Source organism: Tachypleus tridentatus, chromosome 3 (genome assembly GCF_004210375.1).
Source record: "Tachypleus tridentatus isolate NWPU-2018 chromosome 3, ASM421037v1, whole genome shotgun sequence".
NCBI lineage: Eukaryota > Metazoa > Arthropoda > Merostomata > Xiphosura > Limulidae > Tachypleus > Tachypleus tridentatus.
Window position 1 is genome coordinate 24,849,043 of NC_134827.1, and position 21,359 is coordinate 24,870,401.

General features: G+C 35.7%; 2 protein-coding genes across 2 annotated transcripts in view; one reads left to right on the forward strand and one right to left on the reverse strand.

Moving 5' to 3' along the window:
• Window positions 1-12,308: 12,308 nt before the first annotated feature.
• On the forward strand, window positions 12,309-13,359 carry LOC143247944 (protein FAM200B-like). The gene is made up of 2 exons (XM_076496494.1): window positions 12,309-12,320; window positions 12,925-13,359. Exons 1-2 carry the CDS (start codon window positions 12,309-12,311, stop codon window positions 13,357-13,359), a joined length of 447 nt encoding a protein of 148 aa, XP_076352609.1.
• Window positions 13,360-14,415: 1,056 nt separating this feature from the next.
• LOC143246554 (uncharacterized) overlaps window positions 14,416-21,359 on the reverse strand; it is a 49,899-nt gene continuing 42,955 nt past the window's right edge. Inside the window, exon 5 of the mRNA XM_076493450.1 lies at window positions 14,416-15,887. Within this exon, the coding sequence (XP_076349565.1) occupies window positions 15,704-15,887 (184 nt within the window). The 3' untranslated portion in view covers window positions 14,416-15,703. The remainder of the gene's footprint in view (window positions 15,888-21,359) is intronic.

Consider the following 21,359-nt stretch of genomic DNA (forward strand, 5'->3'; position numbering starts at 1 on the left):
GTTATAAAAGTCACAATTTCAAATAAATTATTAAGTTGTTTATTTTTATCCCACTGACCATCTTCGCAAACTCGGCAAACATTTCGACATTATTCAACGCATTTTGCTTTTTAAATGTCTTCAAAGTGAGTAACAAATAAATAACGAAATGTTTAACTTTATATTTGATTTCCGTGCGTAACGTTTATCTGTATATAAAAAATCTAGTAATTAAAAATCAATATTTGATGGAGGAAGACTAAGAAACATATTGCTTTCAACCCAGCCCTCTGCCGGGTAGTATTTCAAAAACATTCGATCGTGTTACATCCCTCAAACTTTGACGTTCTAGGCCAGTGGTTCTTAACCTTTTTTATGCCCCGCACCCCTAAAAAATTTGAATATGTTCTCGCACCCCTCACAGTAATTATTTATTTAAAAATAAAGATGAAGGTGGCTAAAACAAATGTTATCTCGCACCCCCTGGAATGCTATCTTGCACCCCTGGTTGGGAACCACTGCTCTAGGCCACAGCCTAGTTGCAATTGGATAAGCGTAGGAAATGCTTCGAGTGAACCTCGTTGATTTTATGGATAATAAATAGCTTTGACTTTGATTAAGTGTCACGAGATGTCGCTGTCTGAGTGTGAATTATCAAAACCTGCAGCCACCTGGGGTAAAAAATAACACAAGTTGGCAAATAATTTTAGAATAATGTCATAACTCATACGATAAATAAGTTTACAATTTAATAGTTTTAATATAATATACAAGAATTATCAAAGGTTTATTCACACTTAGTTATTTAACGTTTCAGTAATGCGTTCGGTGTATTTTTTGAGAACTTAAACGCTGTGATAAACATTAATAGAATGAGAATATAATATTTTGTGACTTATATTACTTGTTCTTGTTAGTACGCCACTGATAGCTATTCAGAAACTAATATCGATGTGTCCCCAATATCAAGAGAATGATACAACTATTAACGTTATATCAAACTGTTATTAATTTCAAATAGATTGGCAAACAGGCTTCAAAGTCACGTTAAAATTCATCGCGCGCTACTTCCCGCCGTGATCCTGTTGTATGCACGTGACATTCGTTCAATATGTTCTTACACGTTTTGAATGAAACTGAGAGCGAGAGTCAGACGTCATGGGGAAGATGAATACATATAAATAATAAGTTTAAGGGAAAGTACAAGAGTGTTTTGTGTGTGTGTGTGTGTGTGTTTTTCTTATAGCAAAGCCACATGGGGCTATCAGCTGAGCCCACTGAGGGGAATCGAACCCCTGATTTTAGCATTGTAAATCCACAGACCTACCACTGTACTAGCAGGGAGCGAAAGTACAAACAGGCTTGTTTGTTGAATTTTCTGTATTTTTTCTCCATTTCTTAAATAAAACAACTTATAATAATGTTCTGAAGTTTTTATTTTAATGCTACAATATTTAAGAAATAATCAACTTCTTCTATGATTAATATAAATAGTTATTTAAATATCTCTATGAGTGTTAAGTTTGGTTTGTTTTGAAGTTCGCTCAAAGCTGGCTTGGCGCTCGACTCCTAATCTGAGGGTCACGGGTTCGAATCCCCGTCGCACCAAATATACTCTCCCTTTCAGCCATAGGGGCGTTATAATGTGACGGTCAATCCCAAATTGCGCGAAATTAAAGAAAACAAAGAACCATCACTCAAAGCTATACCAGGGTTACATGTCCTTAATTTAGCAGTTAAAGACGAAAGAGAAGCCACCTAGTCATCACCACAAACCGTCAACCTTTGAGCTATTCTTTTACCAACGACGACTGAAAGGGTGAGCACGTTTAGTGGAACAGCGATTCGAACTCGCGACCTTTAGATTACGAGTCGAACACCCTAACTATCTGGCCATGCCGGGCCCTATGGGTGTTAATAGTTTGCTGTTAAATTTACGTAAAGCCACTCAAGAGATACCTGCACCAGCCGTCCCTATTTCAGGAGTTAACATCATTCATTGCCAACTCTTGAAAATGAATAATGGGATTAATCGCACGTCGTAACACCTCCACGGACGAAAGAGTGAGGATTCGAACCCGAGACCCACGGATTGCGAACACCCTAACCACCAGGCCATATCAAACCACAAATATTGATAGAATCATCCGAGATTAATTCATTGCTTAACGTCAACCGCAGATGTAGGTTTTAACAAAATAAAGTAAATAGTTTTTTTTTTTAATTATTGAAAGGAAATCCGTAAGTCAATAATTTTTTACATTTATTCTAATTTTTACCCTTTACTTAACATTCAGAATATTTGGACTGATTCTATTAATCTGTTCGTCGCTGAGACATTGGTAAGTAAACGGATTAGACATTGATAAGTAAACGGATTTACAACGCTAAAGTTAGGAGTTCGATTCCCCTCAGTAAACACAGCAGATAGCCCTATGTGGCTTTACTATAAGAAAAAAAAAACCCACAAAAATACTTTTAATCCTTACCGGATCAGTGAAAGGTCACTGATATCTCCTTATTCATTCCCTCTCAGAAGACACCCCTGGTGGCTCAGCTGCAATTTAAGGGCTCAGAACGCTAGAAATAGTTCACTATATAGTTTTACCCTTACTTAGCCAAAGGAAAAAAGAAAGAAAAACTTTGATCGCGTATGGTCTAGAGAAATCTATATCCAATGGTTGTCAAGATTTTAAGCATAACAAAATGTGACTAGATTTCAATGAAAATGATTCACATATGACGTTTTGTGAAAAATCTACACGTGATGGAGAAAAATGGATATGATTTGCGGATACAGCGTGCAGGAATCAGTGTAGAATATCGAAAAATGTCAAATCAATAAACCCAAAATTCACAATTGCCAGAATATGAATCTTTCGACACAACAAACGAACATTTATAATTTTTCTCTTTGGTTAACTTATTTTAACTTAAGTAAAACAACGCTTATTATCTTCAGTTACTTCAGGAACGTGTCTTTTAATACTTGTTTCGAAACATTCAAGGAAATCTGAATAAAAACTAAAACATGTCGTTAATGACTCATGGATGAGGCCCTGCATGACCAGGTGGTTAGGGCGCTTGACTACTAATCTGAGAGTCGCAGGTTCGAATTCCCGTCACACCAAACATGCTCATTTTTTCAGCCGTGGGGGTGTTAAAATGTTACGATTAATCTTGCTGTTCGTTGCTAAAAGGGCAGCCCAAGAGTTGGCGGTGGATGGTGAAGACTAGCTGCCTTCCATTTTGTCTTACGCTGCTAAATTAGGGACGTCTAGCTCAGATGTTTCTCGTGTGACGCTGCTCGAAATTCAAAAAAATAAATTCTCGGGTGACATTTTTTGTTAAAATTTATTTATTGCTTCATGCCTTTCACAAAAGGTTTTCTTTCGATTTTACAAATTACTTATTTTTTCACGTAATAAAATTTGTTAATATATTTTCCCAAGTTGTGTAACGTTTTCGAAGTGACACGAACTAACTTGGATAAGGCACAGCCATTCTGCTATGTAGTTACCTGGCCCGGGATGGCCAAGCGTGTTAAGGTATGCGACTCGTAATCTGAGGGTCGCGGATTCCCATCTCCGTCGCGCCGAACATGCTCGCCCTTTCAGCCGTGGGGCGTTATAATGTGACGGTCAATCCCACTATTCGTTGGTAAAAGAGTAACCCAAGAGTTGGCGGTGGGTGGTGATGACTAGCTGCCTTCCATCTAGTCTTACACTGCTAAATTAGGGACGGCTAGCACAGATAGCCCTCGAGTAGCTTTGTGCGAAATTCAAAACAAACAAACAAATGTTGTCTAGGCTTAGGGTTGCTATTGGTTATGCTCAATGACGTTACCAACATGGTATCGCTTATTTCGGGCGAAACAAGTTTTAAAAATCGCTGCACGACCGTTTTTTGTTTTTCTCGATCTCATTTATTGTAATACTCCATTGCAGAGATAAAAAATACATTGAAAGTGACGTTTAAGTCTGGTCTTAATGATAAATATTTATATATGATGTAATTACACCTCAAAGTTCGTAGTCAAAGGAGAAGTTATCTATGTAATTTGCTTACGAATAGCAAGCGTATCTGTGACGTCAAATAAATATGGCGGACTCTGTTTTTGCATGCAAACAAGCGAAACTGCCCCACTTTAACAGCTGCCAATATAAAGCATAATAACTTAACCTGTACTGTTCGGTCTTTCCAATCTAAGGGCAATATCACCTCCCTAAGGCCGTAACCCAGCAACATAGTGCAGCCAATAACAGGCTAACATTGACACAAATTTTGCATCCAAAGTAACCACCCACAATTAAGTAAATAAATAGGCACGCGTACTTGTGTGATTTCAGAGAAACAAAAAACAAGGAAACCGTTGAACTTTCCGTGTTTGGCTAAAACTAACTCTCTCTCCTAAATAGCTTGAAAATGTGTTTCAGAGTATTTATATTTTTAAATTTCTCTAGGGGAGATCTCCGCCCCCGCCCCCCAGTTTGAAGGAAGGAACCTCATCATAAGATAAGAAATAATTATTCAGATTTTGGCCAGGTGGTTAAGACACTCGACTCGTAATTTGAGGATCGCGGGCTCGAATCCCTGTCGCACCAAACATGCGCGCCGTTTCAGTCGTGAGGGCGTTTATAATGTGACTGTCAATCTCACTATTCGTTGGTAAAAGAGTAGCCCAAGAGTTGGCGGTGAGCGATGATGACTAGCTGCCTTCTCTCTCGTCTCACACTGCTAAATTAGGAACGACTAGCACAGATAGCCATCGTGTAGCTTTGCACGAACTTCAAAACAAATCAAACCAATATTTTCAGAAAGGAAATTTTAATTGACAATAATTCAATTGTACAAATGAATTTTACCACGAGCTGCAAGTTACCTTCTAGGATACGACCAAGGACAAATAATTTGAAAATAAACTGATAAATACATATTTGTTGAACTGAATACTTGTTCTGGAGATGTTGCATGTTTTGTAACCAACCAAGCACATGTCGAGATGTGAGAACATGAACGTGACCACGAGGTGTATTGTAAATTGATCCTAAGTGCTCACTCACCATTTCTTTTTTTTTTTTAATAAATATATATTTCCATGAAGTCAGCCACGATTTTATATAATACTCTCACAGATCCCGTGACTGTAATCACGAGTCAAATAAATTAGAAATAAAGTTTGACTGTTGAAGTAAATCAGCCAAGGTAGGGGAGGACCTCCTCGATTTTACAACTGAAACACAAGTGTGTTCCTGTTACTAAGATGATAAAACTGGTTACTGGTCTGTTTATGGGGGGATTCCTGAATTAGGTTAAGGTCGCAGGAGGAAGATTTCTGTCGTGAAACTTTCATTTGACCTAGGGGCGATGTCTTGCCAAAGTCATGGACAAAACATTAAAAAGGAAAAATATTTTGACAAAAAAAAATTAAATTGTTTAGAACATAATCAAGTGGTTGTCATTGGTTGGCTCGTTGTTGTGAGTATTTTTTATTTATTTTTTACTGACGCCATTATTAAGAATGAAACACGATTACCAATTGAGGAAGTTGATAAAGGCAAATAATTATCAAATTATTGAACTTCGTATTTAAGGTAATTATTTATTTTAACAAAAAGGGATAAATAATTTTATTGAAATTTTTGAATTTGTAAGTTTTGAGAGTCATTTAAAAAAAAATAAATTCGTAATTTAAGTGTGTGTTCGAATAGGAGTGCAAAAGCCCTGATTGGAGAACATTTATTTTAATACCTAAACATTTAAAGATTTACTTTTCTTGAAGAGACTCTTGTCCGAATTAGAGCTTGAAAAATATAACAAACCTTTTGTCTCGAAACACACACAAAAAAAACAACCTTGATAACATAATTTCTGGACACTGTATGATTTCATCTCTTCCAGTGGTTTGCGATAGCGTTTGATCAAAGTTATTTTATTTGATTATTTAACAGCTTATTCATTATTTTTGTAATAAATGCTACAATTTTACTAATAGGTATCACCAAGTGATGTCGTTGAGTAAAATAATTGTTCTCGTATGTATCTAATGAAATATTAATGTTTTCACGTCTACCATATTTATATATTTATCCCGCACTTCGTTCATACTACCATTATGTCATCTTTATGATCACCGCCAAAAAAATTAAAAATAATTTCTATCTCTGATGTGTTAGAGTTTAATATTGGTTTTAGTTTCTTCATCCTTAAAGTACTCCATATTCCAGTATGTTATTATTTTTTGGAACAATGAAATACACATAGCACTTTTTGCCAGCTGTTTCCTTGCATTCTAAATCTATAATTTTAAAATTTTGCTCAGCAGACTTCAAAAGTGTTTTTGATAGGTTGCTCTAAACCAGTGTTTTCAACTTTCTTTTACATCAGGGGACGATTTGTTCTCTTCCTAAACTGTCGTAACTCTGAAATGCAAGCCCAACGACGTAGACATGAATATTCGGTCCGTTTTTGTTATGCTTGCTTTCGGGAAACTTCTAGAGACTGGAAAGTGATCGTTACAAACTGGTTGTTAGGAGCATGTTTTAAAGGACGAGTGAGCTCACATAATCTCGTACACTTCGAGAATAAACATTTTCATTTCGTTTTTCTTAGAAATTAAGCACAAAGCTACATTATGGTGGGCTATATGTGCTCTACCCATCACGAGTACCAACAGCCAGTTTCTAGCGTTCTAAATCCGCAGATATACCACTGTGCCACTGTGGGTGGGGGAAGAATAAACGTATGGATAAACAATCTCAGAAAGTTCTGTCCATTTCTTGACACTGATTTTAAGGTTGTACACACTGAAATCTGAGGATAGTTTGAATTCAGATTTTTTCTCACCACATAAATGTAACACTGACACAAAGTGACAGTTCTGGGGAGATAAACACTCATTTTACGAGTGACGTATAATCCAGTTAAAAACGTTTTAAAACGTCAAGTAACGTGATGTGATAACCATTAGTTGTGCTAAAATATCAAGTAACGTAATGTGATAACTGTTATTTACACTAAAATGTTAAATAACGTGATGTGATAACCATGAATTATACTAAAATATCAACTTGATGTGATAACCATTAATTATACTAAAATAGCAACTTGATGTGATACCCATTATTAACACTAACATGTTAAATAACGTGATGTGATAACTATTAATTATACTAAAATATCAACTTGTTGTGATAGCCATTATTTACACTAAAACATCAAGTAACGTGACGTCACAAACATTATTTACGCTAAAACGTCAAGTAACGTGACGTCACAAACATTATTTACGTAAAACGTCAAGTAACGTGACGTCACAAACATTATTTACGTAAAACGTCAAGTAACAGGATGTGATAACAATTAGTTGCACTTTTTATTTATTTATTAGAATAGTGATAGTTAATGGCAGTATGATGAACTTTATATAATAATATATTTATTAAGTTATCTTTATATTTAACAGGTATAAAAAATAGTTATTTTGAAGTCACATCGTGCTGGTATATTAAGATTAACAATTACTAAAAACGACGTTTTTTGGTACAATAGTAAGTAAAATTATTTAATATAACTTACAACCAATTAGTTTCAGTAAACGTGTTACCATCATCACAATTTTGTTGACACTAGTTGACTGTAAGTTTGTTTGTTTTTTGAATTTCGCGCAAAGCTACCCGAGGGCTATCTGCTCTAGCCGTCCCTAATTTAGCAGTGTAAGACTAGAGGGAAGGCAGCTAGTCATCAGTACACACTGCTAAATCTTGGGCTATTCTTTTACCAACGAATAGTGGGATTCACCGTAACGTTATAACGTCCCCACGGTTGAAAAGGCGAGCATGTTTGGTGCGACGAGGAGGCGAACCTGCGACCCTCAGATTACGAGTCGCACGCCTTAACCCACCTGGCCATGCCGGGCCCTGGCTGTAAGTTAATTTTACGTATTACTGAGTCTCAAAAGGTTGTTTTGTAATTGTTACTCTTAATAAGATATAGGACTGTCAACATACATGTACAATATTGTATACGTTAGTTTATGATAAGTCCTTATTTCTAGATGACATACAAAGTTAATAATATCTAGATATAAAAACAGAAAATTGAGTTTTTTGTCTTTCAACTGTAAACATAAAACAAGAATCAATTCACTTGTTCGTTTTCCTTTAAAATAACGAAAGTATAATCCACACGCATATATCTTTCTTAGTAAGACCCAGCGTGGTCAGGTGGCTATGGCCTAGTTTTGGCACTACCTCTTAGTCAATTCCACTCCAGATCGAACCTAGTTTTGACACTACCTCATAGTCAAATTCCATTTCAAGTCGAACCTATTTTTGACACTACCTCATAGTCAAATTCCATTTCAAGTCGAACCTATTTTTGACCCTACCTCATAGTCAAATTCCATTTCAAGTTGAACCTAGTTTTGACACTGCCTAGTAGTCAAATTCCACTTCAAGTCGAACCTAGTTTTAACACTGACTCATAGTAAAATTCCACTTTATATCGAGTTTAGTTTTGACACTGATTCATAGTAAAATTCCACTACATATCGAGCCCAGTTTTAACACTGTCACATAGTGAATTCCATTCAAGATAGCAAACATGAAATTGAAGTTCTTGCATTCTTTGCACTGTTTTGCTATTTTATAAATTGTTTAATTATTTTCTCAGAATGTTTGGATTCGCTACAGATTTTAGTCAGTAGATAAAGCATCTCTTTGTTCCAAAGCTCACCAAGTTCTGAAGTAGCGAAGTTTTCGATTGAAGGTTAAAAAAAGAGTTTCAATAAACTTTGATGGTTCAGTTTAGTAGGAAACACTAACATCTTCTATCCTGAAGAACTTCAAGAACTTCAGCTGAGGACTGATACTTTAAGTAGTAATGACTATTGAGTCCAGTATGCTTGAACTGAGGACTGATACTTTAAGTAGTAATGACTATTGAGTCCAATATTCTTCAACTGAGGACTGATGCTTTAAGTAGTAATGACTATTGAGTCCAACATTCTTGAACTGAGGACTGATACTTTAAGTAATAATGACTATTGAGTCCAGTATGCTTGAACTGAGGACTTATACTTTAAGTAGTAATGACTATGGAGTCCAATATTCTTGAACTGAGGACTGATACTTTAAGTAGTAATGGCTATGGAGTCCAATATTCTTGAACTGAGGACTGATACTTTAAGTAGTAATGACTATTGAGTCCAGTATCCTTGAACTGAGGACTTATACTTTAAGTAGTAATGACTATGGAGTCCAGTATGCTTGAACTGAGGACTGATACTTTAAATAGTAATGACTATTGAGTCCAGTATGCTTGAACTGAGGACTGATACTTTAAGTATTAATGACTATTGAGTCCAATATTCTTGAACTGAGGACTGATACTTTAAGTAGTAATGACTATTGAGTCCAGTATGCTTGAACTGAGGACTGATACTTTAAGTAGTAATGACTATTGAGTCCAATATTCTTGAACTGAGGACTGATACTTTAAGTAGTAATGACTATTGAGTCCAATATTCTTGAACTGAGGACTGATACTTTAAGTAATAATGACTATTGAGTCCAGTATGCTTGAACTGAGGACCGATACTTTAAGTAGTAATGACTATTGAGTCCAGTATGCCTGAACTGAGGACTGATACTTTAAGTAGTAATGACTATTGAGACCAGTATGCTTGAACTGAGGACTGATACTTTAAGTAGTAATGACTATTGAGTCCAGTATGCTTGAACTGAGGACTGATACTTTAAGTAGTAATGACTATTGAGTCCAGTATGCTTGAACTGAGGACTGATACTTTAAGTAGTAATGACTATGGAGTCCAATATTCTTGAACTAAGGACTGATACTTTAAGTAGTAATGACTATTGAGTCCAGTATGCTTGAACTGAGGACTGATACTTTAAGTAGTAATGACTATTGAGTCCAGTATGCTTGAACTGAGGACTGATACTTTAAGTAGTAATGACTATTGAGTCCAATATTCTTGAACTGAGGACTGATACTTTAAGTAGTAATGACTATTGAGTCCAGTATGTTTGAACTGAGGACTGATACTTTAAGTAGTAATGACTATGGAGTCCAATATTCTTGAACTGAGGACTGATACTTTAAGTAGTAATGACTATTGAGTCCAGTATGCTTGAACTGAGGACTGATACTTTAAGTAGTAATGACTATTGAGTCCAGTATGCCTGAACTGAGGACTGATACTTTAAGTAGTAATGACTATTGAGTCCAATATTCTTGAACTGAGGACTGATACTTTAAGTAGTAATGACTATTGAGTCCAGTATGCTTGAACTGAGGACTGATACTTTAAGTAGTAATGACTATTGAGTCCAGTATGCTTGAACTCAGGACTGATACTTTAAGTAGTAATGACTATTGAGACCAGTATGCTTGAACTGAGGATTGATACTTTAAGTAGTAATGACTATTGAGTCCAGTATGCTTGAACTGAGGACTGATACTTTAAGTAGTAATGACTATTGAGTCCAGTATGCTTGAACTGAGGACTGATACTTTAAGTAGTAATGACTATTGAGACCAGTATGCTTGAACTGAGGATTGATACTTTAAGTAGTAATGACTATTGAGTCCAGTATGCTTGAACTGAGGACTGATACTTTAAGTAGTAATGACTATTGAGACCAGTATGCTTGAACTGAGGATTGATACTTTAAGTAGTAATGACTATTGAGTCCAGTATGCTTGAACTGAGGACTGATACTTTAAGTAGTAATGACTATTGAGTCCAGTATGCTTGAACTGAGGACTGATACTTTAAGTAGTAATGACTATTGAGTCCAATATTCTTGAACTGAGGACTGATACTTTAAGTAGTAATGACTATTGAGTCCAGTATGCTTGAACTGAGGACTGATACTTTAAGTAGTAATGACTATTGAGTCCAGTATGCTTGAACTGAGGACTGATACTTTAAGTAGTAATGACTATTGAGTCCAGTATGCTTGAACTGAGGACTGATACTTTAAGTAGTAATGACTATTGAGTCCAATATTCTTGAACTGAGGACTGATACTTTAAGTAGTAATGACTATTGAGTCCAGTATGCTTGAACTGAGGACTGATACTTTAAGTAGTAATGACTATTGAGTCCAATATTCTTGAACTGAGGACTGATACTTTAAGTAGTAATGACTATTGAGTCCAATATTCTTGAACTGAGGACTTATTCTCTAATTAGTAATGACTATTGAGCCCAATATTCTTGAACTGAGGACTTATACTGTAAGTAGTAATGACTATTGAGTCCAATATGCTTGAGGTGAGGACTTATTCTCTAATTAGTAATGACTATTGAGTCCAGTATGCTTGAAATGAGGACTTATACTCTAAGCCAGTGGTTCCCAAACTGGGGGTAATTTAATAATTTATCGGGGGTAATGGAGGGGTGACAGAAAAAAAGTTAAAATTCTGAAAATCAAGAAAACATTGAGGTAGCTGGTATTAGGATTAATGTTAGCTTAGTCTTAGTATGTAAAGTTGTAAATTAAACCTATTTTAAGTATGTAATAAAGTTAAACCAAATAACAATAAACATCAAAAACTAATATACAGTAGTAGAAAAGAAAAAAATATGTATCTAAGTGTGTGGTAACCTAAAAGTATTTTGACAAGTATGCTTCAGAACACAAGTCACTCAGTAACCCTGATGACTCATCGACGTGTCCAGTACGCGTCACTCACTGCCTGATGTTGCCTCTATTTCACACTGTCAGTTTCTATGTGAGCATCAGCCGAGGTAGACAAAACCTGGTATGTATGTGTACTGCCCTGTGCAGTATAGTTAGTATTTACCTACTATTACATCATTCCTATGCTGAATAAGCTCTTGTAATGCTATCTAGAATGCCATGAAAAATAAATAATAAGTTTACATTGTTCACACTTTTTTGTGCAGTTTTTCTTTTCTGCAGATTAAACAATAAAATGTCTAAAAGCGCACCTACTCTGACGCCTTTCTTCGCTATGGCTTTGTGAATTTACCTTCTGGTGGAGAGGATCGGCCACAATGTGTAGTATGTCACAAAGTGTTGACAAATGAAAGCCTCAAGCCATCAAAACTCTCAGCTCACCTCCAGAAGTGCCATCCAAATCTTCAAAATGAGGATCAGGCTTATTTTCAGCGCCGGGCTGTAGCACTGAAGAATATCCAGTTCGGTTCATCTGGAATTCAAGCCCAAAAGCTTCAAGCTGCGGTCGAAGCATCTTACTTTGTTGCATATAAAGTTGCCGAACAACAAAAATGCCACATCGTTGCAGAGAATCTGATTATGCCTTGTGCATACGAGATGGTAAGCAAGGTATGTGGGGAGGATCAAGCAAGTGTCATATCTCTATCAAACAACACAATCCGCCGACGAGTCGATGACATGGCATCAGATATTCTGTCCCAAGTTACAACAGAGATCAAGGAAAGCTCATATAGAAAATTCTCCTCGCAATTTGATGAATCGTGTGACGTAGCCAGTTGTGCTGTTCTCCTTGGGTTCGTTCGTTACGTCCACCAGGACAAGATCAAAGAAGAGTTCCTATTATGCGAAGATCTGCTGACAATCACGAAGGGAGAAGATATCCTCAATATCATCAACAGTTTCTTTACCACGAATGGATTGGATTGGAACAGCGTTCAACAGGTAGGGAGAGATGTTTATATAAAGTCTAGATTAGTATAAATACAATGAATTACATGGCATATAGTCATATAGTTTTATTTATTGTACAAGTAGCTGTAGTGTAGCTAATATTTTATACATAATTCACAAAAAAAGTATCGTGCCTGTCGTACTGAAATACTAAAGTACCAAAATAAATTAAATTAAATTAAAACCATATAATTATAACGCAAAAGATAAGTAAGAATGACTAACTGACGCAATCTATAATAGTTTTTCTTTTTTAATCTAGGTCTCCGTCGATGGAGCACCATCGATGATGGGTCGTAATCGTGGATTACGGGGCCTCACACAAGCTGTGAATCCAGAAATTTTTGTAGATCATTGCATCATTCATCGGTACTCTCTTGGATCAAAAAGCCTGCCTGGTAATCTGAAATTAGTGTTTGAAGATGTGTTGAAAATCGTCAATTTCGTCAAGTCTAGGGATGTAAATTCGCGCATATTCAGGGAGCTGTGCAAGGAAATGGGAGAGCAGTATCAAGTTCTGCTCTACCACACCGATGTTCGCTGGTTGTCACGAGGCAAGGTTGTACGTCGAGTAATTGAGCTCCGAACGGCTCTTCAGGAATTTCTGAAAAAAGAAGAATCTCCTTTGCTACCAAGTTCACTGATAAGGAGTGGCTTGCTCGACTTTGTTACTTGGCTGACATATTTGCGGAGCTGAACTGTGATAATCTGCAACTCCAGGGCCAAAACACGACTGTCATTGATGCCCATCACACTGTGACTGCATTTCTGGGAAAACTAAGACTCTGGATTCGACGCTTGAGAAAGGAGTGATCGCTCAGTTTCCCACCCTAGACCAGTTTGTTGAGGAGAATAGTTATGATACTGGATCACTTTACAGACCATCAACAAAGAGATGAGCGACCATTTGAAGGGGCTTGAAACAAGCATGCAGCACTACTTTCCAGAGAGTGACCTAAAAACAGCCAGTCTTCAGTGGATCATTCATCCCTTTTCTGTACCTGATGAGGCCATTCATGATGATGATTTCCCTGCAAAGGAGGAGTGGATCACAATGCGAGCAAATGAAGCCTTGAAAGTCAAATTCCAAAACCAAAATGCAGATTCCTTTTGGATTTCACAACTAGCTGACTCGCCAACTCTGTCCAGGAGAGCCTTGAAGTTGTTGGTATCATTCTCAACAACGTATCTGTGCGAGAAGGGGTTCTCAACCGTGCTGGAGATGAAAACAAAAAAGAGGACTCGCTTGAATGTTGCAAACGATGCCAGGCTGGCACTTTCAACCACAAAGCCAAGAATTCCTAAACTAGCTTCAAGTATGCAACTCCATCCATCCCACTGATGTTCTTGACATCTTTGGCAATATTCATTAGAAATGCACAATGATCAAATACAATAATTAAAAGTGTAATTCAGTGTAAATAAATTATATAAATAAATTGTAAATAAATAAAGTGCAATATATCTCTAGTTTAATTTAGCCATATATATCAATGTTGAAAACATTTTGTGAAAGGAGTAACATGCTTAATGTGGCATGTTAAATTGGGTAACAAGCTGAAAAAGTTTGGGAACCACTGCTATAAGTAGTAATGATTCCAAAGTGCTTGGCTAAGTTATGAGGTAATCTCCCTAGCTTAAGGATACCTTGTCTTCCACAAGTCACCTCACACAGAAAGTTTTCTGTAAGTAGGATCTGTAAACCCACTCAACCCCAGGAATAGCTTCACCATTCTCCTGCCAGTGGTTTCCTTCTGAACGTAATGGCAGAATGCTTAACCCTTCTTGGCTCTCGTGCGATCATTCTGATGCTTGTAAAGGTATGTTGTGAACAACAATGTATCGTGTTCAAAATAAACTGCATTGGAGAGCATAAAAATATTTCAGATTGGCCATATCATATTTAAGAGGTTTAGCTTTCCCAATAGCATATCTGCTTTACGTTTAAAACGTGATGCTAAGTTGTATCATCTCAGGTTGTGCTGAAAACGTTGAAATGAATTAACGTAACAACATCACACTTTGTTCAAGACACTAATAGCAATCCTCTACATTTATTGTTAATATATGTGTAGGAATTAGGCCTTGTTTACCTGCCCTCTTTATCTTACATACTGTTGACAATTCCTCTGAATCCCCAGTGGTGAATTATAAGAACAGGTAATGTTCACTTAAGTTTGACTGTTTTCCATTTAGATCAATAAATTGTTAAACTAGAATAAGAATTATGAAACTAGGTTATAACCAGTTATAAAACAGTTCCAATCGATAAGCAACCTGATTAAAACATTAGTGTGGAACTTCTAAGGTGTGGAAAAGTTTTAGAAACTTGAGTTACAACAATATTTTTTATTCGTCATTCCACGTGTAAGTGCATATTAAATAGTTACACATCCAAGACAACTATACTTTTATCAAGTTTTCAAACACTCACATATCCTAGGTTTCATGAGCGTGTACTCAATCCAGTTCCTAGGTGAATGGGTTACTATATATTAGAAATTTAGAAGATTAATAAAACTATTCGATGTAAAGTCTGACATAGAACTGTACTAGGAACCGACATGTTTGGTAAAAAAGCAAATAATTTACAAGTTGATGGTCCAGCAACTACGTAATATATTCGAACTTGTTGGAAGAGACATTTCGAATGACTAGGACAGCAACTGAAATGTGAAAGAGCAGAAAAGGAGAAAAGAAAAAAAAAATCCAGTTCTAACAATGAGCAGTTGGAAAATAAGTTAACAGTAGTTAAGAAAATTTCCTACATGGTTACTGAGAAAACGTGAAATAGTTGTTACTAGTGTAAAGATGATCATGTTTGCTAATTTTAAGGTTAAAAAAAAAGTACTAAATATCGTATTTATACATACAAAGAAAAGCAGAATTCGTGTGTAAGAAATGGGTACACTATGCATTGGAGAGAGAGCAACTCGTTCTTGAAAAACTTGTGGTTAGGTGTATCTCAATGCTAAGAATACTGTAAGGCAATGACTAGTCCCTGTCCACGGGGACACGAGATCCACAAGATCGGACTTGTCCTATTTCTCAGAGCTTCTAGAAATCTGGCATAGACAGCAGGATGGAACAAAAAAGTTTTCCTCTGATGTTCCTTGTCCGTCAGCATCAAGAGACAAAAGTTTTTTTTTGATGTACTTCTGCATGCAGCGACTGGTGTAGCCAAGAGGTAAACTGACTTGACTTGAACAACTTTCATCAGGAGAGCTGAAAAACCAAAACCAATAGAACCGTTAAACGAAACTCTCCATACTGTCATATGCAGTAACTTTATAGTAGAATCTACAGTTAGAAGTTTGAGATAGTTACGGTCACGACTTAACGAGAATATTGTGACTATCATTAGTCACCGATTTGTGGTTTGTGGTATTCCCAGAGTAAATTGATTTTCGTAAAGGATATTAAAATAGGTTCACTTAAATACGGTAGCATGGGCAAAATAGGTCAGGAAGCAATAATGGTTTTAATAAAACTGACCAAGTTTAAGCTAAGAAATAAAGGGGATGTCACAATGTCTGAGACGAGGTGAAAACAATTTTTGTTTAGTTCCAAAACAAAACACAGTGTGCATATTTATGTTGGACACTAGATGGTTTCCTTTCACTGGACTCGTGAATATATTAAATAATTTCTTTCCCTCGAGGCGTCTTTCCGTTAACCAATTCACTTGAAATATCATGTAGACTATTTAAATCTAACGTTTCTCACTTAATGGGAAAAGTCAGATTTACCCATAGCGACTAGCGCTACTCACGGGATGGCCATTTTCATTTAATGCAGAGAAGGCCGTAACCTCGAGATTTTATCTGATCTACCACTGACATTACTGTTATCTACATTTTTGTACAACGTGTAGTATTACAACATGCCACTAGGGGCAGTACAGGCATTATCTCCAGAGAATAACAAAGGAATAAAGACTAGTAGAACCAAGTCAACTTAGCAGATTTTAGACGACGTGTTAAGTGTAAAACTTCATAAATTCAGAATAAATGGAAATTTTAAAACATCTACATTGAATAACAAAGTTAAAAATGTATTGAATGACCGCATAACACAAATTCACAAATTATATTTTCATGATCATCCTGGGAACCACATGGTTACCTTAAATAAAACCTTAATAATAGTATTATATCACTACAAAAGTTGCAACCCTATGATCTATATTGTCATCTAGTGCTATAATTTCAGGATACTAACTATTTTATCGCCTATAATTCATATCCACATAATAGATATTTTTATTGCTCATAGTCACGACTTTAGGAAGGAAGATATACTATAAATTAGCTACGTCACAATCAGTCAGAATCAGTTAAGTTGATCGTTTTCACTTGCACATGTGCATTGTATTCTTATCATACCTACATTTAAAAATATTATTAATATGCTAATAATATGTCTTCAATGCTGGCAGTCACAATTACAGTAATTATTGTATCTTCGTGTTACTTAGCATTGCGATCCACAATCACAGTTATATATCATCTCTAGTCACAATTAAACAACAAAAAAAAACCTTCGTAGTTAGGGATGTGCAATATGTTTTTGGTGTACCATCAGGTGTTTTTACTGTATTCTTACATCATACGTTTTTATAGTGGTCTTTTTTTTTTACCGAAATTAAGAAATCAGAACAATTATCAATGACCATTGAACAGATTATTTGGTTTGGTTTGTTTGGAATTTCGCGCAAAGCTACACGAGGGTTATTTGCGCTGAACAGAAGAACATTCGATCCCGGGTCTCGGCGCCATATGAAGGCCCGGCATGGCCAAGTGTGTTAAGGAGTGCGACTCATAATCTGAGGGTCGCGGGTTCGAATCCCCGTCGCGCCAAACGTGCTCGCCCTTTCAGCCGTGGGGGCGTTATAATGTTACGGTCAGTCCCACTATTCGTTGGTAAAAGAGTAGCCCAAGAGTTGGCGGTGGGTGGTTATGACTAGCTGCCTTCCCTCTAGTCTTACACTGCTAAATTAGGGACTATCACAGATAACCCTCGAGTAGCTTTGTGCGAATTTCAAAACAAACAAACAAACAGAAGAACATGAACTTTTAAGAAATAACTATTAAGTACGTGCTGTGAAGTTTGCTTGACTCAAGTATAAGTTTTGTACTTGTTTAAAAACTTCAAGATATTTCGATACGTGTTTTAAGGAAATCTAGGCTGGTGATATGTATTACAATAATTAATATTGTCTTCTTCAGTTGACGTGTAATTGCTAGTTCGCCAGTTTTTTCCTCAACGATGAATAGAGTTAATTCAAGTAAAAAAAAAGCAAAAAACAACTAAATTTTGTTTGTTTTTTGAATTTTGCGCAACGCTACACGAGGGCTATCTGCGCTAGCCGTCCCTAATTTAGTAGTGTAAGACTAGAGGGAAGGCAGCTAGTCATCACCACCCACCGCCAACGTTTGGGCTACTCTTTTACCAACGAATAGTGGGATTGACCGTAACATTATAACGCCCCCATGGCTGAAAGGGCGAACATGTTTAGTGCGATGGGGATTCGAACCTGCTACCCTCAGATTATGAGTCGAACGCTTTAACCCACCTGGCCATGCCGGGGTCCACTAAATTTTAAAATGAAGTAAATTATATTGTGTTATTAATCGTAACTTTAGTCCTGATTGGTTAGCGACTAGTATAAAATTATTGAAAATAACACCTCACCAACTTAATGTAGTTCACACCATAGCAGTTATTGTTCATGTAATTCGGGTATTTTGCTCCAAAACCTGGACAGATATGCTATATGATATGCTGCGATTGTCCATTGATTATTTTTTCACTGGCTATAAATACGTAATATATGTGATTTCGCTGTGAGCGCCTTCATTTGTACTTGACGCTTGTTGAACGCCTGTTTACACGAAACTTCAGACATAAAACCACCTGACTCAGTAAATAATATTTTGGTGGAAAAGAAAGCAATGCAGCAGTAAACTATTGAAAAACATGTAACATTCAACTGAATGCATGTGCACACGTATAATATAGTACTTATTCTCATAAATGGACATAAAAAACCTAAGAAACAAGATAATTAAAAGTGTTGATATAAAATAGGAATCGTCATAAAAGTACATGAACAAATCGAATAAAAAACTGAAAACCTCCAACTTGAGACTCTTAAAAACTCCAAGTCTGTTCCCTTTGTTGCAGTTTCGCTGCATTATACATAGATGGACAATGAAAATATGATTAATCCATTTATGCAAGTCATTAATTGGACAACAAGGTTTACTTTTTTAAAGTTCCTAATTGTAGGCTTGAAAATGTAATTTTTAAATTTGATTTAATTTGTCTTTGTATCTTCTGATGATCCATATTCGCTTTTTAAAATTAACAGCTTTTGTGTTTCTACAATTTACTGAATCTCTTGTCCTCAGTTCATCCTGATGATTTGTGGTATTAACGAAAGGCTTTCGGCACTGATATAGCAGATGTAGTGTGTTTGACATATTGTTATACATTGTTCTTTACTTTTACTTATACAATCTTCAAATATAAGTTCTTATTGGGTTACACAACCTGGCCAGCTGTTCCAAGTATGACTTTATTTTTCACTTTACAGATATAAGTAACTTATAAATAAAAATATTGCAGCCAGTGAGATAGACTTTAAATCATAACTTATTTTAGTTTCTAAAGTTTCAATAGACTGGTTGTCAATAAGATTAAGAATCACCAATAATGTGTTTTTAGACAAAACTATTCACTCCTTGTGTTAAATGGACGGGTTATCAATAAAATTAAGAATCACCAATAATGTGTTTTTAGACAAAAGTATCACTCCTTGTGTTAAATGGACGGGCTATCAATAACATTAAGAATCACCGATAATGTGTTTTTAGACAAAAGTATTCACTTGTGTTAAATTGACGGGCTATCAATAACATTAAGAATCACCAATAATGTGTTTTTAGACAAAAGTATTCACTCCTTGTGTTAAATGGACGGGCTATCAATAACATTAAAAATCACCAATAATGTGTTTTTAGACAAAAGTATTCACTCCTTGTGTTAAATGGACGGGTTATCAATAAGATTAAGAATCACCAATAATGTGTTTTTAGACAAAAGTATTCACTCCTTGTGTTAAATGGACGGGCTATCAATAACATAAAGAATCACCGATAATGTGTTTTTAGACAAAAGTATTCACTCCTTGTGTTAAATGGACGGGTTATCAATAAGATTAAGAATCACCGATAATGTGTTTTTAGACAAAAGTATTCACTCCTTGTGTTAAATGGACGGGTTATCAATAAGACTAAGAATCACCGATAATGTGTTTTTAGACAAAAGTATTCACTCCTTGTGTTAAATGGACGGGTTATCAATAAGATTAAGAATCACCAATAATGTGTTTTTAGACAAAACTATTCACTCCTTGTGTTAAATGGACGGGTTATCAATAAAATTAAGAATCACCAATAATGTGTTTTTAGACAAAAGTATTCACTCCTTGTGTTAAATGGACGGGCTATCAATAACATTAAGAATCACCGATAATGTGTTTTAGACAAAAGTATTCACTTGTGTTAAATTGACGGGCTATCAATAACATTAAGAATCACCAATAATGTGTTTTTAGACAAAAGTATTCACTCCTTGTGTTAAATGGACGGGCTATCAATAAGATTAAGAATCACCAATAATGTGTTTTTAGACAAAAGTATTCACTCCTTGTGTTAAATGGACGGGCTATCAATAACATAAAGAATCACCGATAATGTGTTTTTAGACAAAAGTATTCACTCCTTGTGTTAAATGGACGGGCTATCAATAACATTAAGAATCACCGATAATGTGTTTTTAGACAAAAGTATTCACTCCTTGTGTTAAATGGACGGGTTATCAATAAGATTAAGAATCACCAATAATGTGTTTTTAGACAAAAGTATTCACTCCTTGTGTTAAATGGACGGGCTATCAATAACATAAAGAATCACCGATAATGTGTTTTTAGACAAAAGTATTCACTCCTTGTGTTAAATGGACGGGCTATCAATAACATTAAGAATCACCGATAATGTGTTTTTAGACAAAAGTATTCACTTGTGTTAAATTGACGGGCTATCAATAAGATTAAGAATCACCGATAATGTGTTTTTAGACAAAAGTATTCACTCCTTGTGTTAAATGGACGGGCTATCAATAACATTAAAAATCACCAATAATGTGTTTTTAGACAAAAGTATTCACTCCTTGTGTTAAATGGACGGGTTATCAATAAGATTAAGAATCACCAATAATGTGTTTTTAGACAAAAGTATTCACTCCTTGTGTTAAATGGACGGGCTATCAATAACATTAAGAATCACCGATAATGTGTTTTTAGACAAAAGTATTCACTCCTTGTGTTAAATGGACGGGCTATCAATAACATTAAGAATCACCGATAATGTGTTTTTAGACAAAAGTATTCACTCCTTGTGTTAAATGGACGGGTTATCAATAAGATTAAGAATCACCAATAATGTGTTTTTAGACAAAAGTATTCACTCCTTGTGTTAAATGGACGGGCTATCAATAACATAAAGAATCACCGATAATGTGTTTTTAGACAAAAGTATTCACTCCTTGTGTTAAATGGACGGGCTATCAATAACATTAAGAATCACCGATAATGTGTTTTTAAACAAAAGTATTCACTCCTTGTGTTAAATG